Raw genomic sequence first — 16,836 nt, 5'->3', positions numbered from 1 at the left:
TAATATCCTTACAAGTTTTAGTTACTTGACATCTACGTTAATGCAGCATGTAAATAATGGACACATTAAAAATATATGCTTTATAGGCAATGTCAAAATCTTCCAGATATTTGGCCTATTTTCACCATTTATTGCTGTTGTTATTATTGCAATTTTTGAATATTGTAATCTTTCACAGGTTTCATCTATAGAAAAAAAATTCCGGTGACCTTGTTGCCAGATATTGACATAGTATAGATATTAACTAGTAAAATCACAGGAAAAAAATTTTAAAATAAGCTCAAACTGTAAAAGATTCAATATGAAATATCTGCCTTTTTAAAAATCATAATTCAGTTTTTTAACCATTATTGACCATGAAATGATACTGTTTAAATCAGCATAAAGTATTATTTTGCAGATGTTTGCTGTTATTTGAAGAAAATGTATATTCAGAATTGAAAATATTTCAATATTTTTATTTTACCAATTTTCCTTTTTTTTTCAAAAAAGGCTCAAACTGTAAATAATGGATACATTAAAATCTGTATTTTGAGTGCTTTACCTGCCAAAAAAACCCCCAGAATTTTCCATTTATTTGGGCTACTTTCACCATTTTTTTATTTTTTTGACAACTTTTGAATATTGAAATTGTTCACAAACCATGATTAATATTACTTTACATATTCATTTAAAAGAAAAAGACGAGGAAGAAAAGATCACAATTGTACATAATGGACACATTAAAAATCTGTATTTTGAATGTTTTATCAGCAAATATCAGAATATCCCGGATATTTGGGTTATTGTCACATTTAAAAAAAAATGAATATTGCAATTTTTCACAAATCATAATTTTTTAAAGAATTCCTGACTGTTAAAAAAGATTTAACAGATATTATTTGAAAAAAAAAAAGTATTTTCAGAACTGAAAACATTTTCTTTACTATTTAATTTTACCATTTTTCCAATTTTTGTTTTGTTAATAAAAACTAAGTACTACAGGGAAACCGTCAGAATTTTTTTTTTACACATTAACTGTAAAAGAAAATAGAGGAAAAAAGACAAAATCTGTAAACAATGGAAACATTACAAATCAGACAACAATATCATAATTTCCCAGATATTTGAGCTATTTTCACCATTTTTAAAATTTAATTTATTCATTTATTTATGTACTTTACACATTTTATGTATTGCAATTTTACCTGTTTTTAACATTTTTTTCTTTGCTCTGAGATTTGTTGTTTTTACAGAATTTCTTTGTTTTTATTACAGCGCGCTAAGGCTTTAGCTCTTCATCATGTGTTGCGTAATATTTTGATCTACTGCTGTTACAAATTTAGAAGTGTGTGTGTTTGAATCTGATGTACTGTCACGGTGACCTGTACTGCACTCATGAACCTGGTGGTACCGGGTAACTACTGAAAGCAATGTGGATAAAAATAAAGAAGGCATGGGAGTGTGCTGACATGAAGCCAAAGGGGGAGCCAGCACAGTCTCATTATTTTTTGGGAGAGTTAGGGAAGTACCAGACTCTATTAGAAATTCACCCTATGCACTAATGGTGTAAAACGAAAGCTGGCACAGGTAAAAATAGGATGGGCTAGGGGAGTGAACAAACACCAGCCCAGACTGTATAAAAGATTGAGCGATTTGACCAAAGATCAGAAGGCTCCCGGGACCTTCCTCAAGTGTTTTGACCTGTGTTTGTACAGAATAAACACTTTTCTTCTTGGCATCTGAAGACTTGGCTCCTGCACTCTTTGATGATTCTATGGTGAGACTTAGATATTTTGAGACCTAGAAGTTAGAATTAAATTACAAGTGTTAGTACATTGAGTGATCAGGGTTAGTCAATAAATCTTACGTTGAGGGGCAACTGGCCCTCCCTCAACACATACAGACATGACTCCATCCAATAGACACGTTACTGTTTTAGCCAACAAGCTCCAGTCAAACCTTTATCCACAACTTTATGAACTGCACTCAATAAAAATGGAATATTTTACTTTTCCTGTCTGTAGAATAAGTCGGCAACAGTTTTCCATCTTCATGAGGGAATATCGTGTCCGGCTGTTGTGTTCTTCGTCGTCTTGTGTCGTTTATCTGCACCCAGGTGTCCAGAATAAATCAGTTAAAGTACAGTAGCAGCTGTAGAAAACAGAACCCCTCCTCTGTTCTCGTAGCTTTCATGTGAAACACTCCACAGATTAGTCACCTTGTGTTTTAACCCCCTCATGTGGCGGCATTGTTCCTGAGCTGAAACCCACAGACGGCTGTGGATGGTTGAGCCTCTGCAGTGAGTTTGGGTGGTAGATGGTATCAGTCGGAGCTAATTAGCATTAATTCCGTAGCAGCTCCACTCAGGCTGTTGGTTAATGTGCTCTGTGCAAGCTGCTGCAGCGTTTCCATCACTCTGGAGCGCCGTTTATGACCGCAGTTTGTGTAGGTCAACAGAGAAACGATCAGCTCAAGTTTATTTACACTGTTAACATGTTTATATGGTGATTTTTATGTGCTGGAAGACACATAAGCAGAGAAATAAACAGTCATCGCCGTGGCTGAGCCTCTCTAAAACCCAATCCTGTCGGCATGCATCCAGGTGTTTGATGGTTTGGTGGGAAATATCCAATTTTTTGATGGTTTGGTGCATAAATATCTAGGTTTGTTGATGTTTTAGTGCGTCAATAGCCAGGTTTTGATGTTTTGGTGTGACAATATCCTTTCTTTTTTGTTTTGGTTCGTTGATATCATGTGTTTGATATTTTAGTGTGTAAATATCCAAGTTTTTGATGTTTTAATGCATTAATATCCAAATTTTTGATGTTTAGTGCAGAAAAATTTAGGTTTTGATGTTTTAAGGCATTCATATCCAAATTTTTGATGTTTTAGTGCGTAAATATTCAGTTTTTTTTAAAAATGTTTTAGTACATTAATATCCACGTTTTGGATGTTTTAGTGCATTAATTGTCAGGTGTTTGATATTTTGGTGTGGTAATATTAATTTTTTTTGTTGTGCTGTTGCATTGATATCCGTTTTTCATGTGTTTTGGTTCATTGATATCCAGTTTTTTTGGACATTTTGGTGCACAAGTATCTTGATTTTTGAGGTTCTGCGGAATAAATACTAAGGTTTTTGATGTTTTGGTGCATTAATATCCAGGTTTTGATGCGCTGACAAAGAGGTGTTGGCATTTTGGTGCGTTAATATCCAGGGTTTTGATGTTTTATTGCATTAATATGGAGGTTTTTAATATTTGAATATACTAATATCTGTTTTTAAAAATGTTTTGGTGCATTAGTATCCAGATTTTTGTTGTTGTAGTTTATGAATATTCAGGTTTTCAAATATATTGTTCAGTTAATATCCATTTTTGTGAAGTTTCAGTGTCTTCATATCCAGGTTTTGATATTCTGATGTGGGAATATTAAAGTTGTTGACATTTTGGCGTTTTAATACACAGTTGTTGGCATGTTAGTGCATTAATATCAAGATTGTTGATCTTTTAATTAGTTAATATCCATGTTTTTGACATTCTGGTGCATTTATATCGAGGTTTTTCCCCAGTGGGAGTTTCTGTATCATTCTTCAGAATGTGCTTGTGGTTCTGATATTTATGACTGAATTACTCCAATATTATATTGTATAGCGTAGAGTTACATCTAAGCCATTGTAAGGCAAGAAGGGATTGTTTTCATTGAAATAAAACTTCTAAGTATGTAAATTTGATGCACCCAGATGAGATTTCAAGGGTTACAAAGTGAGAAACTGTTGAGCTGAAACAATTATTTGGATCAAGTATTTTTATTGTTATTTTTTAGGTCTTAAATTGTACACAGCACTTTGGTCAGGTTTGATTTGATTGAGTTTGAGGACAGTCAGGTGTAAAAGTCACTATATTACAGTTATCTCAGTTTATCAGAGCAATACTTTCATTTCTCAGTACCTCATTTCATTTTCAGATTGGAGGTAAAACTTGTTCAAATTAAATGAAGCTCTCACAAACTGATGCTTGTTCGCTTTATCTCAGTGTAGTTGTCGACTAGAAACGGGTTTTCTGCGTGTCTTCCACCACAATGCAGCAGAAACAAGTTCTTCTGCTCAAGAACTGCAAAAAAAAAAAGATGATGCAATGATGTTTTGGGGCATGAATATCCAGATTTCTGGCATTTTGGTGTGTTAACCTCCAAGTGTTTGACGTTTTAGTGCATTAATATTCAGTTTTTGGTGTTTTCATAGGTTACTGTTCGGGCTTTTGACATTTTGGTGCATTTATATCCATTTTTTAACATTTTGATCCATTGATATCCAGGTTTTCCACAGTTTTGATGTGTTTATTCTTCAGATTTGTGATGTTTTGGTATTTTAATATCCAGGTTTTCCAAATTTTGGGGTGTTAATATCCAGACTTAGACATTTTGGTGCATTTATATCGAGTTTTGTGATGTTTTAATGCAATACTGTCCACGTTTCTGACATTTTAGTGCATTGATATCCAGGCTTTATATCCAGATTTTTGATGTTTTGATGCGTTAACATCCAGGTTTTCCACATTTTGGTGTGATAATATGCAGATCTTTGAAGTTTTGTTACATTGATATCAAGGCTTTTGGTATTTTGTCACATTAATATTGAGGTTTTTGATGTTTTAGTGCATTGATAAAGCCTGTGGACTAATCTAATCAGTCTGGTCTCCTTCAGCACTTCACCACGTTGTTGTTAAAAAGATTGGACATCTCTCTTCTCTGTTGTAATGTTCCCCGTTGTATGATCATCTGGGAAAAATGCAGTTTGCAACAGTGACTTTTTGTTGGAAATCCTGGTTAATAAAGTGGCCGGTCACATTTATGTGGAGCTCCGTTGTCCGGCTGAGCCACAAGTCTGCTGCAGCTGCATAATGTTCCTCTTGTTTCAGCTTCTGCCTTGTGTTTTTCAGACATTTTCTGGGATGGAACTTGAGAAAAATATTTCAAACCACTTCTCAAGTGACCGGATGGAGTTTTCAAAAGCCTGTTTGGTGACTGTTTTAATTGGCATCAACTTTATCAAAGTGAAAACTTATTACATCAGCGGTTCTCTCTGCTGTTTGGAAATTTCCTCATATGGTGCAACATCCGAAGTAGTTTTAAGCTTTGGATGGTGTTGAGTTGTGGCTTTTTACGCGTCATTCAGAGCTTCGTGGTGCCGACAGAGGACCTGTTTTTGGTTAATATCATTCTTTCTGTAGCCGAAAAATCTCGAGACAACTCTTATTGTGGAGTTTGTATGCAAAAAAATCTTAATTTTTAGATTTTTCTCTTGTTTCTTGCTTATTTTGCGGTGCACATGTGGAATCTGCCTGTGAACAAACGGTGTGTTTTTAAATAAAGCGATAAATAAAACTCTGTGTCCTAGAACAGGCTTCTCTTGCAGATTAGTCATGGAAAACAGGAAGAATACAACTTTTCATATATTTCAAGCGGCAAAAAAGGTGTAAAATGATGCGTTTGTGTTCATTTGTCTCCACATTATACTTAGATGTGCAGAAATGGAATATTGTGCAGTTTCAACTACTTTAAAGCTATTAAAGGGGGGAAAAATGGGAAACGCGTGTTTTTTGGGGGAAATCTGGTTCATAAAGCTGAATAATTTAGAAGCTACCACCTGCGGTTTCTCATCCAACTACAGGTGATCATGTAGATTTAAAGGTTTGTGAAGGGATTTTGAAGATTTGGTTGCGAAAATTCTACTCAATTTCAATAAAATCAAACACCATCCAGCCACAAATCTCTACAGAACCTGGTTCAATGTTCACTTTTTAAAAAAAGTCACACGAGGAATCTGTTATCCAGACCTTAATTAAATGCACATCAGTCAGATAAAAGTTCCAAGTTTTTGATATTTTGATGGGTTAATATCCAGGCTTTTGATATTTTAGTGCAATGAAATCCAGATTTTTTTCATGTTTTGGTCTATTGATATCCAGGTTTTTAATGTTTTGATGCAATAAAATCCAGATTTTTGCTATTTAAGTGTTAGTGTCCAGGTTTTTAATGTTTTGGTGCATTAATATCCAGATTTTTGGCATTTTGGTTCACTATTGTCCAGGTTTTAGATGTTTAGATGGGTAAATATCCAGGTTTTTGATGCTATGGTGCAATAAAATTCAGGTTTTTAATGTTTTAGTGTGTTGATATCAAGGTCTATGGTTATTTAAGGCATTAATATCCAGGTTTCTGCCACTTTGGTCGACTAATGTCCAGGTTTGTGATGTTTTAATGCGACAAAATCCAGATTATTCATGTTTTGTTATGTTGATATCCATGTTTTTGATGTTATGGTGCAATACAATCCAGATTTTTGATGTTTAAGTGCGTTGACATCGAGGTTTATGGTGAATTAAGGCATTAATATTCAAATTTTTACCACTTGGGTTCATTAAAATCCAAATTTTTGATGTTTTAGTTCATTGATATCCAGTTTTTTTTTATTCAACACTTTTTTAAATGCATGTTCACTCTGGTGCAAGACATCAAATGGCACTATTTATCTTTAATATTGTGCATGGTCCCTTTTTAAATGAACTGATTAATAATGATAATTCTTCTAACTCAACATCATTAGTTTTTATTACTTATTAATTGTAACTCAAAGAAACGATGCAAACTGTTGCATGAAGTTGTTTTGTTGTGTAAACATTGAGTTTTTACAGGAACAACCAACCCAAAGATATTAAAGAATATACATCACAGTAATAATAATGTGTTGCTTTGCAGTGATTGCAGAGCAGCTTGAAGGAAGTTTATTATTCTCTGCGATGTAGTTGTGAACCAGTAACACCACGAAGGCTCTGCAACTCAATCACGCCGACTTTCACATTAATATGTAAATTAAATGTCAATCGATTTTCGAGAAGCTTCATCATGTGTTTTACATCACGGCGTGACTCAGTCAATCAAAAACTCCAGTTTGCGACTCGAGTGCTGTGAAAATGATTAAAAACAACTTTAGCCGAAGAGCTCGGCGGATGCATTAGGAGCCCATAATAAGCCCCTTAAAGCGCCGCAAACTTTAGCTTTAAACGTCAGCAAATCAACTTTGTGTCATTAAGTGTACAGCTGCCCCGTAAAGATTCTACTCCTTCTTTTCTCCTGTTCTCTAAATGTTGTTGTGATTAATTATTATGCAGTGGCTCTGAGTGGCTCATGAAAGCCACTTCAATTAAAGATTTAGCCGACAAAACACACTCTGCTTGGAAAGGAGGGTTTTTTTTGGGACAGGAAGAGGAATTAACTCTGTGGAATGTCAGCAGGTAAACCGGAAACGGTAAATTCAGGGTATTGAACTAAGGTTTTTGATGTTTTGGTGCGTGAATATTGAGGCTTTTAATGGTTTGGTATGTAAGCATCCAGGTTTTTGATTTTAAGGTACGTTGATATCCAGGTTTGTGAAGTTTTAGTGCATAAATATTGAGGTTTTTGGTGTTTTAATATCTAGGTTTTTGGGTGTTAAGGTGAATTGATATCCAGGTTTTTGTTTTTTGGAATTTTGCTGCATTGATATGCACATTTTTTATGTTTTTGTGCAACAAAATCCAAATTTTTGATGTTGTAGTGTATTGATATCCAGGATTGTCGTGATTTAAGCCATTAATATCCAGGTTTTTGTTGTTTTGGTGTCCTACTATGCATGTTTCTGATGTTTCTGTGCAATAAAATTCAGATTTTGGTGCGTTTATATCCAGGTTGTGATCATTTAAGTCATTATTATCCAGCTTTTGGTTTAGTTAACCAGATTTTGGTGTTTTAATGTCTAGGTTTTTGTGTTTTAATAGCTTTCAATGTTAACTTTCAAGTTTTTGATGTTTTACTGCATGAATATTCAGGTTTTTGTCGCTTGGTGTGTTAATATTTTGGTGGGTTATTCTACAGGTTTTTGATTTTTTTTTTTTTTTTTTAGCGCACTGATTTTCAGGAATTTGACATTCTGGTGAAATAATATTCAGATTTTGATATTTTTGTGCATTAATATCTGGGTTTTTGATGCTGCAATGCATTACTATCCAGGTTTTGGTGTTTTGGTATCCAAATGTTTTGCTTTTTTGTGTTTTAGTATCCAAACTTTTGATCTTTTGGTGTATGAATGTCCTGATTTTTTGATGTTTTTGAATGTTAACATCCTGGTTTTTGATGTTTCAGGACAATAATATCCAGGTTTTTGACATTTTACTTCTTGTTTTGTGAATCATGTTGTGATTATTATGCAGTGGCTTGTGAAATCTCCGTCAGCTAAAGATCTAGACGTTAAACAGGCTTTTTTAGGGAGAAATGAACTTTTCGATGGGTGGTCAGCAGGTAAACGGGAAGCAGGTTTTTAGACATGAAAGAGCTGAATGCCAGCGCAGCGTCACGCCGGCCGCACACATGGCTCTACGTCGACAACCTTTGTGCTGCATTTCATTTTCTGTTTTTTACGAGCGTTGAGCGCGGCGTGGACTTGGTAGTTTTGCCGGTGCGCCTGCTGAGCGCATAATGAATGGCAGACTGTGGCTGTGGGCCTGCCAGGCGAGAAGAAACAGCACTGTGGAATTGTGGGACAGCAGAGGAGAGTCTCGCTTTTGTGGGTCTCGGCGGGAGCTCGCCAAGATCAAACGCGTCGACAGCACCGCCACCCGCCGGGCATTCTGGGTAGACAGACCTGAGGAGGAGACGCCTGGAAGCCAGACGTGGGGGTTTTTGTTGTACCTGAGCGTCTGTGTTCGTGTGTGGGAGGATGTGTGTGAGACGCTGTCAGGCCCCTGTTTTTGTTTTTTTCCTTCAGAGGACAGACTTTGAAAGGGATTAACGGAAAACGACTTGATGTGACTTCCAGGTTCGCTTTGACACGACTTTCCCCCGTTTGATGTCTTCAGACTCACACCTCCTCCTCCCCGTCCTGCATCTGTCCTTGTGTCAGTGATAGGGAGAGCCTCCAGCCTGAAGGGTTACCCATTATTCCCTCCGTCCAGCCTCGTCTCCCTCCTCCTTTATTCTGCTTCTGATCCTTTTTGTCTTCATTTTATTTCTCTCACTTGACGGAGGATCCTCAGTTCTTTCATCACATCTGTCTCCGCTCTCTTCTCCACTCCGTTTCTTTCACTGATCACTTTCTTTTCTCTCTCTGGTTTTCTGTCTTTCTTGCTTTGTCGTCATTGAGTACAATCCTTTCTTTCGTTCTTTCTTTCTTTCGTCTCTTGCCTTTTCCTTTGTTCTCTTTGAATTTTTTACTTTGTCTGTTTTTCTTTCTTTCTCATTCATTCGTTCGATCAGTCTTTTTTCTGTCTTTCATTGAATTTTACTTATACTGTACTCCTTGCTTTCTTTGACTTTTACACTTTTTAGCTTCTTTCATGTCTTATTTTTGTTCTCTGCTTAATTTTGACTTTTTCATTCTCATTTTGCTTTTTCTTTGAGTTTTACTTTTTTTTTACTTTCTGCATTTTTCCATTTCTCATTTCTTTCTTTCTGTTTTTTCTTTCTTTGAACTGAATTACATATTTAATCTTTTTCTTTAACCTTTTCATATGTTGTTTTTCTTTCTTTCTTCCTTTACTGACTTTTACATGTTTTATATTATTTGTCTTGCTTTTCTTTCATTCTTTCTGTCTCTTGTTTCTTTCTTTTTTCTTTATTTGGCTTCTACCATTTTTAATTCTTTCCATCTGTCTCTCATTCTTTTTATAATTTTTCTTTTCTCTCTCTCTTTTTCTTTGAATTTAACTTACAATTTTAGTTCTTTCAGGTTAAAAACAGTAAAGTATCCAACAATCTCTGAGTTTTACTTCTTTCTCTTTCTTGTAAAAGCAACTAATGAGGCAATCAAAAGTTTAAAAAGTACCTTTTTTTGCTTCATTCATTCCTTCATTCTGTCTTTATTTTTTTCTGTCGTCCTCCTCTGACGCCCCCATCAGGCTGATTTAGGAACCAGTCAGTGGACTCAGTGTGAGTCTGAGTGTGTGTTAGTATGTGTTCGTGTGTGTGTGTGGATCTGGGACATATAAAAAATCGCAGTGAGGATGATAAGGAAGAGAGCAAGAGGGAGAGAGTTGGGATAAAGGTGTGTGATAGAATTGGAAGATCAAAGCCTTCTGTCACAGCGTGACTGAGCCCAGCGGCGTTATGGGTAAGACAGGGCACACACACTAACACACACTCTCACACTAACGCGTACACTAACACACGCACACACTCGTGCACACTCTCCCGGCTGGTATTTGACTCGAAGTGTGATTGATACCGGGCTAGATTTGGAGAATCACCGTCGTTCGTCTGTGCGCAGATCAAACAGCCACATAATCTCCCATAAAGCAAAGAGAGATGGAGGGAATAAAAAAGGGACAGAGGAGGAGAGAGGGACGACAATAAGCCTCCTCGTCTGTCAAGTGTTTTCTTGTTTTGTCCATAAAAGACCTTAAGAACACATCCGTCGCTCGGCTCCATTAGGACAGACACGGGACGAGTCTAAACGCTGGAATTAGAGCCTTTCCCCACCTGCAATCTGCATCAGCATGAGGCAGAATAAAACTGTAACCTGCAGGAGTCGGGATGCATCAGGATCATGTGCGGTTCACGCTGAGATCAAATCAGGTAAAAACTGCACAGTTTGATCAAGGAAAGGTCCTCACCTCTTCATGCTATCAGCCGCAGCCTCAGCACAACACAGATAAGCAGCATCCGGTGACCTACGATGAACCCGGTTTGCAGGAGTTTCTTCTGCTTCGCGTGTCTCAGCGAATCAAACGCATGCTCATCCAGGCAAAAGAATGTCCGTAGACGTGTTAAACGGTGACGGACGGCTTCGGTTTCCGTCTAGAATATGAAAATCATTCACGTTTGGTTTCGATTTGAGATGAATTCTGACATAAAAAGAGGAAAATGTGTTTGAGTCTGGAGAATGAAATGTTTATATGCCGATGTTTCTAATGCAGCAGCGTGTTTCTGGTCATTTAGGATGAAGCTTTTATCTCAATAATTTGCATTTCTTGGAGTGAGTGAGGGATTTCATAGCAAACACTGTTATCTTCTGTGTATTTATGTTGCTCCATTGGTAGTTAATTAAAGCTTCTTCAGAAATGTGAAGCTGAGACGGGTTGTTCTTGCTTCTCCTTCTTTCCTCGTTTTGATTGTGTTCTTTTTCATGCACTTTCTCTTGTTCTTTAGCTTACTTACTCACTTCCCATCCCCCACTGCCACCTTCTGGACCAAAAGGCTTAAGGACCAACCCAGATTTCTATCTTGTGTGAAAAAAGCCAAAAGAGTCGCAATCCTCCACCTTATCTAGAAAAGCAAAAGCTGCCTTAAAGAGGGGTAGATAATTGTGCATCAGCCTTCTGAACTAGACACTGTTTCTGTCACATTTTTACTTAGTGTGGGCTCATCTTTAACTGCAATATGAAGTCCCGCACCTCTATGGAAACAGAACAACCACGACTAGATGTAAAAACAACTCCAGTAGGTCTTCTGTGCAACCATGTAATGGTCAAAGTAAAAGTTGAATTTCTTTCATTATTTCAGGAAAAGTTTAAAAGCTCAGCGTCAAGATGTGTAACATTTCCCCAAAGTGTCCAGCAGCGTTTCTGTAGATATTTTACTACTTAAATTCTTGGTTCCTGTGTGTTTTGTTGAAACACTGCCTGCAGTTTCAACCCATTTTAGCCGAAAAGTTGCAGAATTTTTAATACAAGACTGTTAGTTGCAGCCGAGTCACTAGTGGCTTTATGGTTCCATCAAGGAGTGCAGAATTTTACATTTTTGACTGAATCTGGTTAGAGCAAAATGTTTACTTTTGGAGATTTTTTTTAGATTTTATTTTTTACCAGAGTGGAGTCATTTTGATGCAATATCATGATTTTCAGTTTGGTTTTGGTTTACTGTTGGTTGCAACTACTCACTAATGGCTTTATGTTTACTGAAGAGTGCAGAATTTTTACTTTTTAAACGGAATATGGTTAAACAAAGCGGTTTATTTTTGGCAAATTTTTACATGCGACATGTAGAATGAAGTATTTTTGATGCAATGTTATGTTTGTAAGCTTAGATTGTGTTAAGTTTTCCCATCACAGGTGACTGTTGGCTTCATGGTTGCATTAATGAATGATGATTTTTTTTTTTTTTTTTAATTTTTTTACGGAACCTGACTGGAGTAAACTGCAATTTTTTCAATGAGATCTGTCAAAAAGTGTTTTTGATGAAATATCATGATTTTAATCTTAGATTTTGTTACACACTTCTGTGCAACAGTACATCAGAGATGATTAGCTGGAAAGTCACTTAATTTTTGTTGCATTTATTTCTGCTGCAGCTGAATATGATGGTGTCATGGTTGCACTGAGGAGTGCAGAATGTTTTGTTTTTTTACAGAATCTGGTCACCAGAGGAATCTTTATTTTTGGCAAATTTTCAAAAAAAGATATATTGTTAAAAAAGTGGGTTTTTCTTTTTACTGCTCACATTTCATTGGTTTCCATACCATGAATCATAAACACTGCCTGCAGTTCAACCCAGTTCAGATTAAAAGACTCTGAGTTCTTTGGCAAATTTTTAAATGGCATCTGTTGGAAAGGGTGATTTTGATAAAATATCATGACTTTAAGCTTTGATTTGGTTAGGTTTTTCTATGCAACCGCATGGCACAGATGATTAACTGAAAATAATTTTTGTTACATGACTTTAGGTTGCAGTTGAGTCAGCAACGGTGTCGTGGTTGGATCGAGTTGTGCAGAATTTTTAGCTATTCACAGAATCTACTTCACCCTCAAGCGACCGAGTGGGCTCATTTATGACCCCAGCCATATAAATATATTTGCCGTTTTTATATCTTTTATCTCAAAAATGTTTCCGACCATGAATTTGTCAATCTACTTGTCCTACAGCTGCTCATAGTTTTTTGTAGAGATCGGCCAACTGGTGTGACAAGGATAATGGAAACTTGTCTGGGGTCACTTATGATCCCAAAAAGTTTTTCACTATTGTAGGCCTTAGTTTTATCTAATTATTTTTACCTCTAATCGCTATATTTCAGTGTTTTGCAGTGCACTATAGCTGGTAGACCTACATTTTAGCCACAGCTGCCCTGGGGCAGACTGACTGGCTGCCAATCCACTCCTACAACCCCTCTGACCACCACCAACATTACACAGCGTACACATTCATACACCAGTGTAAGTGGCAGCACTGGAGGTACGGTGGGTAAAGTGTCTTGCATTGGACGAACGGCTCTGCCACCTGAGCCACAGCCGCCCCTAATCTAAATACTTCTCTGCATGTTACATTGCACACATACAGACAAGATGTTTGTGTAGATTTTGTTTTTATGTACTTTTGATTTGCTATTGAGGAAACAAAAGGAATAAAGTTTTAAAAGAAGTGGCAGACAAAGCGTGTCTAAATAAATGTTATTGCGTTCTTACAATGCATCATATTGTTCATATGGTTTTACTTTAGCTCTGACTCAAAAATGATTAAAAACCATGAATAATTACAGAAGGATATTTTAGAATATCCATCTTAAAATGCAGTGGAGTGGAATAGGTAAGAAAGCACAAAAAGAGGCACTAAAGTAGACATACTCCTGTGTAAAGTATAGTGGGGTCATAAATGACCCCAGTCGGTCATTTTAGTCGCTAAAATAGCTTGGTCGCTTGAGGATTAAAGGAAATGGTTGATTTTTTTGCTTTTTTTTTTTTTTTAATGAGATATGTTGAAAAAGGAGATTTTTTTTTTTTGTACTGCTCACATTGAATTTTTTTCCGTGCTATAAATTGTGAACTCAGCCTACAATTCAACTTAGTTCAAATAAAGTTCCTGAATTTTCTTCAGGTGACTTTAGGTTGCAGCTGAGCCATTCACGGCTTCATGGTTGCATCAAAGAATGCAAAATTTTTTGCTTTTATGGAATCTCATTCCTCATTCGAGCAAACAGTATATTTTGGTGAAATTTTTAATGAGATCTGTTTGGAAAGATTAACTTCACTGAAAAATCAAGCTTTTAAAGCTTAATTTAGTTATTTTTCCTGGTGGAACCACAAGTCAGAGATGAGTTGCTCAAATATTGTCCAAAAGATGAAAATCTGACATTTTTTTTCTCAGTTTTTACAGTTTCTCCCTCTGACAAAAGCTGTAATTTTCTCAAATTAAAAATTAAAAAAACCACCTCATGCATTCTAAACCAGGAGGCGTGTTTTGAGGGTTCATGGGGTTAAATCACATTCAGGTTTAATTCGAGGCAGCTGCAGCGACAACGAATAACTATTGTGTTTTTCAAAACGTGCTGGGCTGATATTTAATGTTTTCTCTCTCTCTCTCTGTCTCCTCAGATGCACCACCCGATTCAGATGAAACCTGCAGACAGCGAGAAATCTAATGGTGAGCGCCTCCACACAAACACATCACACACACATGCATCAACGGCCGTTTTGAATTCGCTCGGTAATAGCTATCTCAGCCGAGTGTTCGCTCGCTGCTTGACTGGCAGACGGAGGAGAAGGAGGCCGACGCTGCTGCTGCTGGTGGTGGGTCTGGAAATGCTGATGTATATAGATATATTTCCCTACAACGTGTGATGAATTATTGAGGTGCTTCCGAAGGAGGTCAGCGAGAGTTGAATCGTTTTGGCCTCGTGGTGAACCGGCTTCTCTCCCCCGTGGCTGCTTCGCTCGTGCAAACGCGCCGCCTCTCCTCGGCTTTAATGCATCTATTTTACACCCCGACACTGTCGCACACATCCTCGGATCACCCCCCCCCGTTTCCAAACTACATATTGCAGATCCACTCCTGAATTGATTCCCCCACACCGAGGGAAGCAGCCGGACGGCGGAGGAACTATCCGGGTTTCTTTAAAGGATCCGTTTCCGTCATTGTCAACAAATCAGGTGTAAAGACGACAGCAGCGACGCATTTGTGTGTGTTTATGAATTCTTCATCGCTTTCCCAACGTCTCTGACGCACTCCGTCCCACGAGCTTTACTTTAGTCAAGCTGTAGAGCTTTAAAGACGAATCACAAGCTTCTAGTTTGTTTGCTTGGAAAAGCTTGTTCTGTATTTCTACCTCTAGTGTTTTTTGCAGCAAACACGATTCTAAAATGTTGGATTTTGATTTAATAGCATGACCTTTCGATGACTTCCAACCACATTTAGCTCACTACAAACTATAGAAGTCAGTTGTAGTTGAGTGAAAATGGAGTTATTTGTCATTTTTCACCGTTATTGGACAAGAAGTCGACAGAAAACATTTTGTGGGAGAAGAAGGTTTATGACCACTGACTATATAAAAATGGATAAGCCTTCTGAAACACGGGTTTCCTGAATGCCTCATCTTTCCGACTCCGAAGTTAAAATCAACTAAGAAGTGAAGCTTCAGAGCTTTTATACCTCTGGTTCTTGACCTACAAACTAAAGAAGTCAGTCGTTCAGTGTGACGGGAGTTATGTCATTTTTAGCCTTTATCGGACAGTGAGCAGTGAAGAAGCAGACAGAAAACATTCAGTAGGAGACAGTTTATGACCACTGACTGTATATGAAGATGAATGAACCTTCTGTATTCATGGGTTTCCTGAACGTCTCCTTTTTCTTCACTCCTATATTCAATTTAATTGAAAAACCAGCAAAGAGTTGAAGCCAAGGTGAATCAAAAACCCTCCTATAGCCATGTTTCTATGTAATTGTGAAGTAAATTTAAAGTGAACTTCTCAAAAGTTGCAAAAAACATAAATGAAAATTGTTTCTATTAACTGCTTTGGAGCAAATAGACCAAGAAGAAGTTGGAAACAAAACCAGCAGTGTGCAACAGGAAAAGAAGAAACTAACTTTTTGCTATAGAAATTGAAAACATAATGAAATGTAGAGCTTTAAAGTTGCATCATGAGCTTCTAGTTTCATTGTTTGGAAAAGCTGTTTCTGTACTTATTTCTGCCTTTAGTGGGTTTTTTTTTAAATCAAACATACCTCTAAAGTGTTGGATTTGGAATTAATTGTATTACCTTTCGATCACTTCCAACCACATTTAGCTCACTTGTGTTGTGAAATCACAAGTGGACAAACCTTTTATACCTCTGGTTATTGACCGACAAACAAAAGAGGTCAGCTGTAGTTCAGTGTGAAGGGAGTTATTTGTCATTTTTAGTCTTTACTGGACAATGAACAGTGAAAAAGCAGACGGAAAACATTCAGTAGGAGACGGTTATGACCACTGATTTATATAAAGATAGATGAACCCTTGGTAAATCTAAAAAGCCACGGACCCTCTTACGCCATGTTTTTATGTAATTGTGAAGGAAATTTAATGAGAACTTTTCATAAGTTGGAAACAAAACCAGCTGTTTGCAACAGGGAGAAGAAGAAACTAACAGAAGTTTATGCTATAAAAATCTGAAAAATAATCTAAAATGGAGCAAAGAAGTCTTCTGGAATCAACCAGGAAGTTACAAATGTTGCACAAAAGGCGATGTGGATTTGTCTTAATTCAATTAATTTCTTTGCTGCATAGTGTCACCAGAAGGTGGCGCTGTAGGCTAAGTTAGCTGAAATAAACAGAGTAGAAGAAGCTGGAAACAAAACCAGTTGTTTACGACTTAAGCGTCTTTCTTGACTCTTACCTTCAATTAAATCCCAACAGAGGTGAAGCCAAGGCAACCCTAAAAAATAGCTGCTTCCATATAATTACAAGGCAAAGTTTTGAAAATGTTGCAAAAAATGAGGACACATATTAGCCTTGTTTCTTTTAGATTCTTTGGCGTGAATAAACTAGCCGGTGTAGTTTGTTCTCACTTTGTTTTCATTCATTCTATCCTTAAAGACACATTATGCAGCTGTTTTTCCACTCTGTTTTTAATTTGTGTT

The 16,836-nt window shown here is 36.9% G+C and overlaps 1 protein-coding gene across 14 annotated transcripts in view; it reads left to right on the top strand.

Annotated features, from left to right (window-relative positions):
- celf2 (cugbp, Elav-like family member 2) overlaps positions 1-16,836 on the top strand; it is a 302,904-nt gene that overhangs the window by 224,550 nt on the left and 61,518 nt on the right. For all 14 annotated transcript variants that reach the window (XM_022193739.2, XM_051947272.1, XM_051946730.1 and 11 more), the window contains one exon: positions 14,316-14,364. In XM_022193739.2, coding sequence (XP_022049431.1) covers positions 14,316-14,364 — 49 coding nt within the window. The remainder of the gene's footprint in view (positions 1-14,315; positions 14,365-16,836) is intronic.

The sequence above is a fragment of the Acanthochromis polyacanthus genome, chromosome 1, assembly GCF_021347895.1.
Source record: "Acanthochromis polyacanthus isolate Apoly-LR-REF ecotype Palm Island chromosome 1, KAUST_Apoly_ChrSc, whole genome shotgun sequence".
In the NCBI taxonomy this organism is placed as follows: Eukaryota; Metazoa; Chordata; class Actinopteri; family Pomacentridae; genus Acanthochromis; species Acanthochromis polyacanthus.
This window is presented reverse-complemented; position numbering and strand designations above follow the sequence as displayed.